The 15,244-nt window shown below is 34.4% G+C and overlaps 1 protein-coding gene and 2 long non-coding RNA genes across 5 annotated transcripts; all 3 read right to left on the reverse strand.

Annotated features, from left to right (window-relative positions):
- Positions 1 to 738: 738 nt before the first annotated feature.
- Positions 739 to 1,247, reverse strand: LOC142236675 (uncharacterized). The gene is made up of 2 exons (XR_012722149.1): positions 989 to 1,247; positions 739 to 921 (listed from the first exon to the last, which is right to left on the reverse strand). It is a non-coding gene; the product is annotated as an uncharacterized LOC142236675 (long non-coding RNA).
- A 1,294-nt stretch (positions 1,248 to 2,541) lies between these two features.
- On the reverse strand, positions 2,542 to 3,774 carry LOC142236633 (uncharacterized). The gene is made up of 2 exons (XR_012722128.1): positions 2,819 to 3,774; positions 2,542 to 2,751 (listed from the first exon to the last, which is right to left on the reverse strand). It is a non-coding gene; the product is annotated as an uncharacterized LOC142236633 (long non-coding RNA).
- Positions 3,775 to 8,209: 4,435 nt separating this feature from the next.
- Positions 8,210 to 13,798, reverse strand: LOC142233526 (coiled-coil domain-containing protein 6). Of its 3 annotated transcripts, none has more exons than XR_012721423.1 (7): positions 13,580 to 13,798; positions 10,429 to 10,566; positions 10,278 to 10,368; positions 10,022 to 10,171; positions 9,089 to 9,814; positions 8,440 to 9,030; positions 8,210 to 8,371 (listed from the first exon to the last, which is right to left on the reverse strand). XR_012721423.1 is itself a non-coding variant. In XM_075304490.1 (6 exons), exons 2-6 carry the CDS (start codon positions 10,542 to 10,544, stop codon positions 8,641 to 8,643), a joined length of 1,473 nt encoding a protein of 490 aa, XP_075160605.1. In that variant the 5' UTR covers positions 10,545 to 10,566; positions 13,580 to 13,798; the 3' UTR covers positions 8,210 to 8,640. The 3 variants fall into 3 exon arrangements, 1 of the variants encoding a protein (XP_075160605.1); XR_012721422.1 differs by having other exon boundaries at positions 8,427 to 9,030; XM_075304490.1 differs by having other exon boundaries at positions 8,210 to 9,030.
- Positions 13,799 to 15,244: the final 1,446 nt, after the last annotated feature.

Here is a 15,244-nt window from a genome sequence, read left to right on the forward strand (position 1 = left end):
CGGCCCCATATGAAGAAGAAAAAAGTGTTGTTCCACCAAGACAACGCACCGTGCCACAAGTCATTGAGAACGATGGCAAAAATTCATGAATTGGGCTTCGAATTGCTTCCCCACCCACCGTATTCTCCAGATCTGACCCCCAGAGACTTTTTCTTGTTCTCAGACCTCAAAAGGATGCTCGCAAGGAAAAAATTTGGCTGCAATGAAGAGGTGATCGCCGAAACTAAGGCCTATTTTGAGGCAAAACCGAAGGAGTACTACCAAAATGGTATCAAAAAATTGGAAGGTCGCTATAATCGTTGTATCGCTCTTGAAGGGAAATATGTTGAATAATAAAAAAATGTCAAAAAATGTGTTTTTCTTTGTTAGACCGGGGACTTATCAGCCAACCTGTTACTAGTTGCTCGCGAGTTGTTCAGCCTTCAACTGTAGCCTTTTTTAATAAAAATAAATTTATTTCATTCCCTGCCAACATTTTTTGAATTTGGGGGCGCTTCTGAGAATCCCCAGTACGTTGAAAACAATCATATACGATATCAAAAACTCGTCGGAAAAGCGCCGTCACTATTGAGAAGTTGTACCACGCCAAGTTACTACAAAAAGGTTTCGCATGAGTGCAATTATTAGGTGCCTTTATAGATCAATTTAGAACGACGCCAATAAGAGACCCTCCAAACAATCAGAAAAAGCACATTTTAAGATAGTGGTAAAAGAATCATTGTGGTCGAGTAAAACACGTTTGTTTAGATATTTAATAATTTGATTAATTATTTACAAATTCTTAAAAATATAACATTTATACCACTATCACATCACATTTAACATAATTTTTGGCATTAATGATGAGGTAGAGTTACAAGTAGCGAGTTACATGTTGCAGCGTCTATCAGCCAGTGTTTTTATTCGATGGAGGCAGCGTGTCTGTAAAATATTTGAAAAACAATCACTTTATTCCATTTGGAAAATCAAAAATTGTTCACCAATATACCTTTCACAATTTTAAGCGTAAAATCTATGTTTTCAGAACTTTATTTTCGTTTTTATTTAAATAAAATATAACAAGCTGGTTGCGCTTGGCGTTTCACAAAAAATAAAATGGCTTTTGTAAAAGTAGTGATGGCAAAATACATGTATGAAGTACATTTTGTACTTTATGATATGCTGGCCCCCATCACAGTAGGATGGTTGTAGTGACATTTACGAGTCTGTGGTAGCGATGAAGATGAAATGGAACTTTGAAATGCTGGCAGGGTTGTCGCACAAATTTATATTAAATAAATATAGTTTTAAATAGTTGTTAAGATAATCTGAAGTCTTTTATTTATACAAACAACTATAACGGTATCCGGTTCATTATACCCTTCACCACTACTGTGGTACAGGGTATAATAAGTTTGTGCATTTGTATGTAACGCCACGAAGGAAATATTTTATGAATCTCGAAAAACTTGCAAAATATCAGCCAAATCGGTTCAGATTTAGATATAGCTCCCATATATATCTTTCGTCCGATTTAGACTCATATGACCACAGAGACCAACGTTTACTACCGATTTTCGTGAAATTTTGCACAGAGAGTAGAATTGAGATTCTACCAATGCTTGGTAAATTTGATTGAAATCGGTTTAGATTTAGATATGGCTCCCATATATATCTTTCGTCCGATTTGCACTTATATGGCCTCAAAAGCCAGAGTTTTGTCGTGATTTAGTTCAAATTTTGACAAGGAGTACGTTTATTAGTATCGGTAAGTGTACCAAATTTGGTTGAAATCGGTTCAGATTTAGATATAGCTCCCATATATATATCTTTCGCCCGATTTGGACTTATAGGGCATCAAAAGGCAGAGTTTTCCCGTGATTTGCTTCAAATTTTGCACGAGAGGTACGTTTAACTGTATCGGTAAGAGTGCCAAATCGGTTCAGATATAGATATAGCTCCCATATATATCTTTCGCCCGATTTACACTCAAGTGACCACGGGGCCAGAGTTACACTCCCATTTACGTGAAGTTTTGCAGAGATAGCAGAATTTTTATTCTAACTATGCATGTCAAATTTAGTCAAACTCGGTTCAGATTATACAGCTGCGCTCAAAATAATAGTAGTAGCAAATAAATTAAAGCACCATCGTGATTTACAGTTTTTGTCGTAAAATTGGTACTGTACTCAGTGTTTTTAGGTTGCCGAACATATAGACGGGATCCTCTTCAAACATAAAGCACCATTTTTGACTCATCCATCCAATGTTCCTCCATTTCTGTACTGGGGAATGTTCCTCCATTTCCCCTGCCAACATTTTTTGAATTTGGGGGCGCTTCTGAGAATCCCCACTACGTCGAAAACAATCATATACGACATCAAAAACTCGTCGGAAAAGCGCCGTCACTATTGAGAAGTTGTACCACGCCAAGTTACTACGAAAAAGTTTCTCATGAGTGCAATTATTAGGTGCCTATTTAGATCAATTTCGAAGGACGCCAATAAGAACTCCTGCAAACTATCAGAAAAAGTGCATTTTAAGGTAATTGTAGAAGAATCATTGTGGTCAAGTAAAACACGATTGTGTAGATGTTTATTGATTTGATTAAACATTTATAATTTCTTATAAATATTACATTTTTTGGTTTATCTCATCACATTTAACATAATTTTTTGCATTAATAAAAGAATGATGTTGAGTTTTAAGTAGCAAGTTACATATTGCAGCGCCTATCAGTCAGTTTGTTTATTTTCGATGGAGACAGCGTGCCTGGAAAAATATTTGAAAAACGATCACTTTATTCTATTTGGAAAGTCGAAAATTGTTCACCATATACCTTTCACAATTTTAAGCGTAATATCTATGTTTTCAGAACTTTATTTTCGTTTCTATTTAAATAAAATATAACAAGCTGGTTGCGCTTGGCGTTTCACAAAAAATAAAATGGCTCTTCTAACAGTAGTGATGGCAAAATACTTTCATGTACATTTTGTACTTTTTGATATGCTTCCCCCATCACAGTTCGCGATGGTTGTGGTGACATTTAGGAGTCTGTGGTAGCGATGAGGATGAAATGGAACTCTGAAATGCTGGCAGGGTTCTGTACTGACCAATGGAAATCCTCTTGGGCATACTTTATTCTTTTCGATACATGTTTTTTTTTGAAAGGAGAGTGACTTTTCTTGGACTATGGACAGCTAAATTATTTTCGTCTTTTAATTGTTTGTAAGCTAGCTTATAACCCTTTTATTTGTTTTGGAGCTTGCAAAGGGATTCTTCTTATGTCGATTTTTTACAACAACAATAACATCAGAAGTTAAACCAACGTTATTTTTTTTGGCAGCCACCAGATGAATAACTTAATGGTCGTAGATTCTTCTAGCGTTGTCAAAGAATGTTCTGGCGTTGCCAGAATATTGTAGTGCTGCCAGAATATTCTCGCATTGCCAAACCGTCATATATAAAAGCGCTCGCATGCTGCTAACGAGTCAGTCTTAATTAAAGCGTCAAACGAATAACATCAGTGTGAACGAATTGTAAAGTGAATTAGTGTAAAGTCATAGTAAATAAATTGTAGATTAACGTTAGGGCTGTTTTATTTTAGCACTGGATACCCTAAGCCGTGAAGGACTAAAAGAAAACAGAGTACTCGTTTATCCAGGACATCTCCAAAAATATGCAACACTGTCATCAGCTGTTTAAAAACAATCACAAAAAAGAAGTGAAATCTTGCATTTTTAATGTATGAAATGCTCCAATTAGTAATAAATATTTACTGCTGCGATTATTTATGACACTCTACCACTTTGAATTACATGTTTTTCAATAAATTAGTCACAATAAAGTGCTATTGTGAATCGATGAAGCGTCACTTTATCAAAACACAATCTGGCAAGATCGGCGCGACTTGCACTAGTGAGATGTTCTGGATAGAACACCAGTGCAACGATGTTCTGGATAGCCCATACAAATGTTGTATTCAGTGCAAAAAGAAAACAGCCCTGTTATTGAAACGAACAGTATTTTAATTGACGGGTAATTAAAAACGCCTAAATATAAAAACGTAACAATATGTACAGAGTTGGGAAAATATGTAGACTATTTCATATTTTAGACACATTTTCAATGGGATTTTCCTCCAATTGACTGCATAGTTTTCACGGAGAATATATTTAATATGATATTTCAGTGTGTCAAGTTTGATCTAATTTGGTTCAGATTATATATTCGTTTTTTACGGTTTATACAAATATAGCCAAATTCCCACACTTTATACAAAATTCTGTGATGATTTCTCCATATCTTAGTTATATCCTACACACTGTAATGCCAGACTTTCCACAGAACGGTTGAGTTTTAAATAAGCGCCCGACTTGACCAAATAATATATCACAACCCACATTTGACCACGTATCTTGGCAAGATCTAACCAATATCCTTGTAAAATCGTCTCAGCAGTGACAAAAAAAATTGTAAATGTTACTCAAATTGTCCTATATCTCGAATACATAAGTATCGTCAGGTAAATCATAAATGTTCTTTTGTACAATTGCATTAAAATTTCTCTCGCTTCATATTTCCCAAAGTTTTTTTTACTAACATTGTGTTTCATCCCAGGGCGTAAGGCGATTTAAATTTTAATTCTAGTTTTTGTAGAAGTACAAAAAATTGTCTCCATTATAAGTATTTGCATCTGGAAATGCAAACCTTTATATAGCCCTCCCAGCAATTTTGATGTAGTTGAGATGGTAACACAAATGTTGGCCTACATGGTGGTAAAGGGTATAATATAGTCGGCCCCGCCCGACTTTAGACTATACTTACTTGTTTTGTACTAACATTCCCAGGGCGTTATCCGATTTCAATTTTTATTCTAGAGATTTTGTAGAAGTACAAAAAAATTGTATTCATTATAAGTATTTGTATCTTGAAATGCAAACCTTTATATAGCTCCCAGCAAATTTTAAGTAGTTGAGATGGTAACACAAATGTTGGTCTACATAGTGGTGAAGAGTATAATATAGCGGGCCCGCCCGACTTTAGGCCTTACTTGCTTGTTTGAAAGTGAAATCGTAAAATGTAAGTGGAAAAACATGGATAATAAATGGAGCACACTGCTAATATGGATTCTGCGCCAGAATTACTTAAATGTTGTTGTTGTAACAGTTTTTAAGGTAGTTTCATCCATTTTGTTCTATGCTTGTGTAGTTCAGCTGGTAGCCAAATCAAGGAACTCTGCGACAAGGATGGGGTGTGTCCAGAGTGATCTGGTAGTGAGACGGGTAGGCTTAGCTGGGCAAGCAAAAAGGTGACGAGTGTCATGTGGCCCTTGATTACAGATGGGACACACGTCAGCTACGCTGCTATCAATCACTGATAAGTATGAATTGATGCGGCTGCACTTGCCTGATCTTAGTTGGGCCAAAACTAACCTTGTCTGCCGTGTGAGGTCTCTCTCCTCCGGTGCTATGGGCAGCGGTCGGACTCCGAGAACAGGATTAGCCTTGTAGCTTCTCACCGCTTCAGCTACGGTATCCTCATGAATCCTGTTCAGACCTGTCTGGTATGCTGCCTGATCTAGAGTCTCTATTTTGTAACGCAGGATCTCGGGCTTTAGAAAGTGAAGATCAGCCCTTACATTTCTGGATGGAGGTTGTCTATCCACAAGATGGTGATTCGGATGACAACTTCGATGGCAACCCAAGAGGTACTGCTTTGACAACATGTAGTTGTTAGAGGTCTGCACAATTCCAGTTGTAAATGCAGAGTACACGTGTACTTGCTACATGAGTACATCTATTTGAAAGAGTCGCAAAGCTATTGGTACACATTTTGATGAACACCAAAAGCCACGAGTAACTTCTTGTTGCTACTCTGATGTCTTCACTAGCAACAAACACATATTCCTCTTTCTCTCTTATTGAAGTGTACTCAGAGTGATCACGTCGAGTATGTTGCGAGAACAAAACTTCACAGAGTACTACATGTACCAAGTGCAGTTTCAGAAATACAAAAAAACAGTTAATCTCCATAATATATGTTTTGGTTTATTATAAAGAACGGCAAACGTTAAGGTAAGTGTGTGACATACATAAATATATGAAATATGTGATATACATACATATCTATGATTAATAATAATGGAAAGTTTTGCTTCGCACATAACTGAGAAATACTTGTGGTACCACGTGAAGTAAAGAGAATCCATGTTGTACTTTTTCTCAAGTACTTACATTTTTATTGTTCCTTTTTTTCGGAACACATATTGCTTCGGATAAGTACTTGGTGGTATTTGACAAGCAAGTGTTCTCTTCACTTCACTACTTGCGCTCTGAGAGAAAGACAATGTATGTACTATATTCGACAGCGAATTGCATACATGTAGTGAAAAGTTATTCGATGCAGACCTCTAGTAGTTGTGTCGACGCACTGGGATGATCTTGGTCTCCACATAAAGGTGATCCAGAGGTGTACTGCGGAGACATCCTGTTGCGGTTCTAAGGGCAGCGTTCTGACAGGTCTGTATGTTATTCCACTGCGTATCGCTCGTTTGAGGTGTCCACACTGGCGCTGCATAGTTTACCACTGTCCGGCCAATTGCCTTATATGTAGTTAACAAAGTTTCTTTGTCCGCACCCCAAGTGCTGCCGGCAAGCGAATTGAGGACCTTGTTTCTACCTCGGAGCTTATCGCAAATTGCAGTGGCATGAGCGGACGACTTATAAAGGCTGTCGAATGTGACCCCGAGAATCTTGGGGTAATTTGTTGTCGGAATTGTTTCGCCATCGACTCTGACATTCAACTGCCTGCGTACTTCCGCCGTCCATGTAGTGAATAGTGTGGCTGAGGATTTGGTGGGAGATATCCTCAAATTTCTTGCAGTGAAATAACTGGTAAGATCAGCGAGGTAGACATTTAATCGATCGCAAATGTCATCAACAAACTTAAATTTTGAATTTCTATTGACGAAGAAGGATGACTCCTGTATTGGTGATCACGATGTAGACGGTCCCGTTAGCTATGGAAAATGGGGAGTTTCAGATAAAGAATCAGAAAAGTGTGGCATATTCATTTTACCCTTTAAAGGCCGGTATTAAGCTGGCATTATCGCGCTAAAATAGTCATTTCCGCAGTTACTTTTCTTTAATAATTCATTTTACAGAAAATAAGCATAATCAATTGTTGTATTGGATCTCAACAACAGCGGGAAGACAGTGACCGGCAATGGTGGGATATTCATTTCTTATACATTTATTGATAAGTTGGCTTAAATAACAGAAAGTATATAGGAGATAAAGGGACTCGGGGGAAATCATTAAGATACAATAATTGGTAAAGAGCTCATCGCTCTGAAATGTAAAAATTCTGGGCATCCCTTGTTCACATTGGAATGCCATTTCTAAAATTTGTCGATTTGGAGAACTCATATGTACCAAAACCGATATCAAAAGTTAATACGATGTACTTTCAATTAGCACAATTAAATAAATTAAGGTACACAACATCGAATTTTAATATAGTGCTACGAGAAAAAATCTTCGGTTGTATCAAAAAATAGCCTTTCACATCATATACATTTTTTAACTGACTTTGTCTTCCGAGTTTGATTAAAAAGTTAATTTTTTAAATTCGAAATTTTCAATCATTTCCAGTAAAACAGGGGTTCGCATACAAGTGAACAGATTTCCTTGAATTTATACAAAATCATATGATACATTGATTGTACTAGCATTATTGCGGAAACACGACCTCCAGTTTCACCTGATGGCCTTTACGACTAGAATCAAAATATGAAGAAAATACATACATATGTGGAAATTTTACCAATTAAATCAAACAAACGAGTAGCATCGTATTAATTGTAGTAGTTTTTATTTGCATGACTTTGTGTTTCAATTCATAGTATAGAATTAATTGTTATAACTTTATTTATGGATTAAATATTATTAATATTTAAATATTTATTATGTGTGTGTGAAAATGTCATGTCAAATTCTTAGAGCAGTGAAGAATGTGGCAAATTCTGGAAATATCATTTTATTTTTTATATTGAGGTTTAACTTAATTAGATGGAAATTTAATGACAGTAATAAAAAATACACACATCCTAAATGAAGAATGCAATAACACATGCCTTTTCAGAAAGAGTAAATCATTAGATGATTTACCGTAATAGTAAAAATAACAGAAACAAAAATATAAATATAGCGAAAGCTTGTTTTACAAATTATTTTAAAAATGTGCATTTTTGGGGTGTTTTTATTGGGTGAGAGAATATCGCACACATCTAGTTTTTTGTCGATTAATGTTACATTGAACATAGTTCCTTATATAAGAGCTCCATACAAACAAGTCTTCCACAAGAACCGCAAGAACCTACTGGTTAGTGCTGCAATTGTTAAAAATATAGTAACAAAAGCTTGCATTTTGTGTTGCTATACTACCTTTTGGACATACCATTGTTTTATATTTATGATTTCCATCATTTGACATATTTCTGTTTGTAGGATTTACGCAAACGAAAGAAATTTCGATTTTCGTAAAACTTGGTTTCTTAGTTTAATATAAATGATAAAATTCCATAAAACAGATTATTTATTTGATTAACTACGTAAGATTCACTTCTGCTGTTCTTTGTTGTTTTAAAAGAATTCAAATTTAGTCTTTGCATGTTGATGTGTCCATAGGACTGGCTGGCTGAGCGAAGGTGCTAGTACCACCACTGGGATTTGTTGGCGTAAAAGCGGAATTGCTGCTGCTATTCACGCTTGAATTGGACGTATTAGCATTAAATGGTTGTGTATTGGAAGTTCCAGCCGAAATATTGGCATTACTACATAGCACATTTGTCGTATTGAAGGACAAACGATCATTACCAAGAAATCCTGAAGAAGGCCCTGTGGCGTTTGAGGAACATGAGAATAAACCGCCAATAACTGATGGACCAGGGCCAGAGGATCCCGATAATACGTTTGGTGCAGATGTGTTCAGGCCTAACATTGGCGTAGGTAGAGCTGGTTTTATAAACCGTTCACTGGCACGTCGATTCTGAAACAATAAAAAATATAGTTGAAAAATTCTTGTTATTGAAATTTTAGGATCTTACAACCACAACCTGACCGCATGCATAACAACGGTTGTGTGAATTGCCAGGACTCAATGGGCGGCTATTTGATGGGCTATGTGAGACTGGACTGCTTATAGTACGTTGACGATGTGCGTTCAATGCAGCACTAGTTAAAGGAGCTCCAGATGCTAAAATATTTTCATTGTAAAAACGCTCCTCATCCATTTCTAAGGATGATTCCGATTCGGATAGGTGGCGACATAATGCCTCTCGTCGTTCGACTTCTTGCTTTAGTTTGCGTTGAAGACGGGCATTCTCTTCCCTTATCGATTTCTCTTCTTGTGCAAATTGCTGTAATTTTTTTGCCGTCTCTTCTTCAGCAGCAGCCAAATTCGCTCTAAGACGTATGACTTCTGATCTCAATGTTTGTATATGCGAACTTAGATTAGAGGCGGTATCGCCATTGGCATTGGTGATATCACGTGGTGTTGTTGGATCCGAAACAGGCTGATCCAACTTAATCTGGAGCAATCGTTTTTCTGTCTCAAGTTTATCCATACGTTTCCATAGCTTATTAACTAATGCTTCTTGTTCTTGCTCGAGAGTGTTTTCCAACTCGACCATTTCTCTTCTCAACTGCTCCAAATTGGTTTGCTTATTGTCCGTCTCGGCTTGCAATTTTTCAATTTTTCGCATCAATTTATTAACCAAACATTCCTGTTCTTGCTCAAGTGTTTGCTCCAATTTGCACTTCTCTTGCCGAAGCTGTAAATGATTATTATTATCTTTGTTTAGAAATTTAAAACCTTAACATGGTCAATTATAAATCTACTCAGGAATGAAGCCCAAAAATACGGACAAAATAATTAATGTAATTTTAAACATATATTTCCTAAATTTAAAAGAAAACTATTGTATAATATAAAAACTGCGATTAGGTTTGCAACGCATTAATTTCGTGTTTCTTCGTACCTGATCTAGTTTCCTCGACAAATCGTTCGTAAGACATTCTTCTTCTCGTTCATAGTGATGAGCAAGTGTTTCCTTCTCTTTCTTCAATGCTTGAATTTTTTTCAATAGCGTATTTGAAATATATTCTTCCTCTTGTTCCGCTTTTGCTTGCTGTAAGAAAATGAAAATAAAAATTTGATGTGTTCAATGAACAATTTTACAAAAAGTATTTATGATGAACTGGAATTGTTTTCAAGTGAAGCAATTATTTACTTACAATGATAACCGAAGCCTGCTTTAGAGTGCGATTCTCTTCCTGTACAACTTTACACTTGATTTTCATAGTATCAAGCTCCGCTTTAAGAACCCTATAAATTAATAAAAAGTGTAAAGCCATTTATTAAAACTTAAAATGTAGATGTAAATACTTATTCTGTTGTGTTAAGGATTCTATACGTTTCTGCAATTGCTCCCTGGAAACTGGACTCGGTGGCAACATGGTACCTCCATCCAATGAACTTTCAGATTCACAAGGACTTTCCATTCTGTACAGTGTGGAGTTGAATCTTTAAAATAAAAAAATAATATAAGACGAAGGAAAAAATTTCCCATATAAATATTATTTATAGTTATGATGGCTAATACAAACACACTTATGTGGTCAAAAGGAATAAGACGACCAGTATCCTGATCAGTAGTAAGCATTGCCAAAACATTACATTGTTTCATAAAAGTGCAAATCGAAAAATATGACGGTTGAATTACTTCCATTTAAATATAACGTAATGAATTTAATTTGATTGTAATCATATGTAAAAAATCTTATAAAGGTCTTATATAGTTACATAAATAAACATAATAAAAACTAGAATCGCCAGATCATATTTGTCTCCCTACTAACTTAACCCAGATATGCCGACGGGCCGTTATATTCAGTAGCACACCAACAAGTAGATTAGAAAATGTAAAGCACTGCAGAAACCTGAACATAACAGATGCACTACATGTAGTACGGTCGGCATATCTGTCATAACTTGAATTGTACTTTATTCAAAGTTAGTAGTCCGTTGTAATTTATATAAATTGGCCGCCACATAAATTACATGATGAAAATAAAAATTAAATAAATAAATAAATAAAAACTGCTTATACAATTCTCTTAATCCTAACCATAAAGTAAATGCTGCAATCCCACCCTTATGAGACATATTTGGATAATTTTTTCGTTGGTGTTTGTTAGACTTTTCATCACTAAAGGTAGGTATTATGTTTGAGTTTAGCCGCTAAAATAAAAAAAAATCTGTAAATGCAGAACAAAATTATATCTATCTGTTAGAAATTTTGCAATAACTTGATGGGGAATGATCCAATGTAACAATTGTAAATGTTTGTTTTCGGTAAAATAAATTATGAAAGAAAAGTAATCCTGAAAATATAATTTAGCGCGATAATGCGGTAGCTACTAGCCCTAAGTGTCAATTTCAAATATTTTATTTATTTATTGAACATATATAATACAAAAAGCCATATGGCCAAAAAAACTGTATTACATAGCATATAAATCCTGAGCAACAATATGTAATATTCAATGATATAAATTTTATTCTAAATAATAATAAAAACATATATAATACAAAAATAATTCAATTTAATGGTCCCCCAACCATAAAAACAAAGTAAAATATGATAAACAACCGTTAATTATAAAACTGATAATTACGAAGTCCAGTTCAGGTAGTGGCAATCATACATTAATAAGACCATTCTATATAATGATTATAATAAGATGTAAACCATCAGAAATTGCGAATGACTATATAGCAAACCTAAGGATAGGAATAATTATAAAAATGATACAAGATTTTACGACGAAACACATTATTACTATGGGAGAAAATACGTAGGTCAAATGGCAGAAAATTCCAACACCTGGCAATCCTGACAACAAATGACCTCATAAACACCGAATTACGAATGAGTGGCACACAAATCTGCGGATTACGTGTCGACCTACTAAACACAAAAGTCCTACACAGTTCGTGAGGTCTACCATCCCTAACTATTTTATAATAGCATACGATATCTCACAAAGTCCTCAAAACTACATCCCAAAAAATCCTTCACATGACAAGAGATGTGGTCATACCTTCGAATCCTATACACAAAACGGACAATGGACAAGTCTTTTTATAGAGAACATATACCTTTCAATCGTACCAGAGTACACTTCGAGACCATACATAACCTGAGACATCAGCATACTATAAGCTATCCCACGTCTCACGGATCTGGGCAAGTAAATATTAGTAGACTACAACCTTCTCAAACCACTCCACACACGACCACATACAGCATCCATGTGATGTTTAAAATTAAGAGAAGAATCAAACACCACACCAAGACATTTATGTCTGTCCACAAACTGAATATTTTCACCTCCTAGAGAAACATTTAAATCGGGAAAACTATGGTCCGAAGAGCCAAAAATAATCGCCTTAGACTTCGATGAGTTTATGGATAGAAAATTATCATTAGTCCATGACAATACACACCGCAAGGTTCTATTCATAGTTTCCTCTAATAAATCAGGGGCAGAACGATCACAACTAAAAACAAGAAAAACATCATAGGCCTTGTTGCTTGCAAATTTTTCTTTGCATTTCTGGTTGAATAACCGACATTTAGAATGAACATTAGGAATGAACTCAATAAATAAATAAATCATTGTTTTACAAATCATTCCACGTATCGATATTTCCTTTCAATTAGTAATGCGGTTGAATTTCGCTTAATTCTAAATTTTTTAAATTTTGTATAAAGTATTGTTAATTAGAAGTTAATTTCATAACATGCATTCTTTTATTCCTGATTCAATTCCGACAATTGGTACTTATGACTCATATTTATTGGGGGTAAATAAAATGAATAAAAATGAGCCGATTTCTACCTATTTTTTTTACTTGGTTATATTGATTCTGCTTGGATATGCGACGATATACCTTAATCGGAGCCTCCCGGACCAATAAAAAATTGAATGTTTTTTTCTTATTTCTAGCATAGCTTTGAACGCAATTCATAGTGGATTAGGCCTGGCCGAACTTTCAGACATGTAAGGCTTAGGCTACCAAATGTTTAGAAAACATTGTGAAAACACAGGAGGTGAACTTTTCTCTTGTCACTGAGTATGTACAGTATACCATGGGGTAGAGTGTAAATGGCTTTTTGGGGAAGTGTCATTTGGAAAATTAAACGAAGAACTGTGGTGAAAGGTAATTAAATATAGTGTCTATTGTATTTTTAGTTTTCATATATATAGTATTCCAATACATTATATAAAATGAATATATTCTGTACATCGTTCCCATCCTACCACATTTTCACTTTTCTTTATCCCTTATGAATGTTGAATTGTGCAGAATGGCTTTCATAGTTCAAGATACTATAAAATCTATTACTCATCCAGTATTTATCAATTAACTGCACTAGTATATAAAGGAGTTAAGTTGAAATATTAAATAAAATGTGCTAAATGTATGTAATCCTTGTCTTGGATTTTCCTTTTTCAGTATTCCTACACACCTTTTTTATTACCCTCTGTCTTGCGAAATCTTTTTCTTCGGCTGGTAATACGATACGATTCCAATTTTGCTTCCTTTTTTAATTTATGCGTATTTGGAGTCCCCGACTCAATTTAACATAGAAATACTTTAGCCTTAGGAAATGCTAGATTTATTTATTTTTTTGTTAATTAATTTTTTGGTTTTGCGAAAACTCTATATTAGTGTTGGGAAAGTAACGAGTATTTGATTACAAGTACTCGTTACTGACGAATTTTTTGAGTACTCGTTACAATTAAATGAGTACTCAAAATCATAAATACAACCCAATAAACACAGGATGAGCGTTTTTCAAACAACTATTCAGTTTGAGGGTACCCAATAAACACAAACGTTTGAAAAATGCTAAATTTCAACAATTTTTCAAGTAATATTCAAGTTGAGAAATTGTTGGGAAAATCACGTTCTCAACAAAAAACAGACATTACCCTCAACAGTGAAATTCAACACATTACCAATAATATCTCAAGTGTTATCCTCAAATTGGAATGCATCGCTACTCAATAATTTGTCAAACAATTTGCGATGCGAGTCAAATTCAAAATTAACATCGTTGCAAAAACTTTTCAACATAAATGTGTATGAATGATATCCCCACTTCAAATTGAAAGTCAAAGCCAAAATTCTATGAATTTTGTATAATTTATTCATTTTCTTCAAAATAGTTTAGTTTATTTATTGGCTCACATACAACAAGATTTATAATCTTATAATAATATAAAATAAAATATATAATAATACACTACACTACATAATACACTACAATACCAATTGGTAAATAATAATCTTATTAAACATATCAACAAATAAGAACAAAAAAAAAAAACAAACAACAAAACTTTAAATATCTTAAACATTATTAGGAACGTACTGGACCGCGTGTTAGAATTGATTTCCAGCAGAAGGAATTCACAAAATATCCATTTTAAACTGATAATAGCATATGCATTAAACTGACGATGTGATGCACATTTTCATTCAGAAGTTGTTGATTTCAACAATTTGTTGTCTTTAACAATTTTAATTGGTTGCACTTGTAATGATTCTGGAAACTTTTTCTTGTCGATAAGCCACTCATTTTTCATTGGTCAGCTTCTTATTGTTAGCAAGAATGTAGCATCCAAAGATTTTAGTTTTCTGCAAAGAGATTTAAATTTAGTGACTTCTCTAAAGTGTTGATTTAATTTTTCATATTGACGTACCAATTATTATAAACTTTTTGAAGCAGTTCCAGTTAATTGTCCACCATGTTTTCATCGGTCAGCTTTTTAATGTTTTCAAGAACGTAGAATCCATAATTTTAGTTTTCTGCAAAGAGATATACATTTAGTGACATCCTTAAAGTTTTATTTTCACTTACCTATTTTTATAAACTATTTGGTTATTTGTCTAAAATTTTCCATTTTTTATTTTTTCTTGCAATTGACCACGAACTTCGTTGCATAAATAAGTATTGAAAACCACATGGCTTTTTCGTTGCATTTTAGAGTAGTGTTTTGTCAAAGTTTTCTCATATTATCTTCAACACCTTTTCAAAGATTTCGTCAACATTTTGGCAAATTGGAAGTAATTCGCAAACAATTTGAAGATGTATTGAAGATGAGCTATTTCAAGTCAAGTTGAATTT

This window comes from Haematobia irritans, chromosome 4, assembly GCF_050003625.1.
Source record: "Haematobia irritans isolate KBUSLIRL chromosome 4, ASM5000362v1, whole genome shotgun sequence".
NCBI classification, from domain to species: Eukaryota; Metazoa; Arthropoda; class Insecta; order Diptera; family Muscidae; genus Haematobia; species Haematobia irritans.

Bases quoted from the DNA above. Each gene is read 5' to 3' on its own strand.
- LOC142233526 (XM_075304490.1), bottom strand. From the start codon at position 10,544: ATGGAAAGTCCTTGTGAATCTGAAAGTTCATTGGATGGAGGTACCATG. The intron at 10,369-10,428 runs GTATTTACATCT...ATTAATTTATAG, and splicing joins TCCTTAACACAACAGAATAA to GGTTCTTAAAGCGGAGCTTG. The intron at 9,815-10,021 runs GTACGAAGAAAC...AATCATTTACAG, and splicing joins TGTCGAGGAAACTAGATCAG to CTTCGGCAAGAGAAGTGCAA.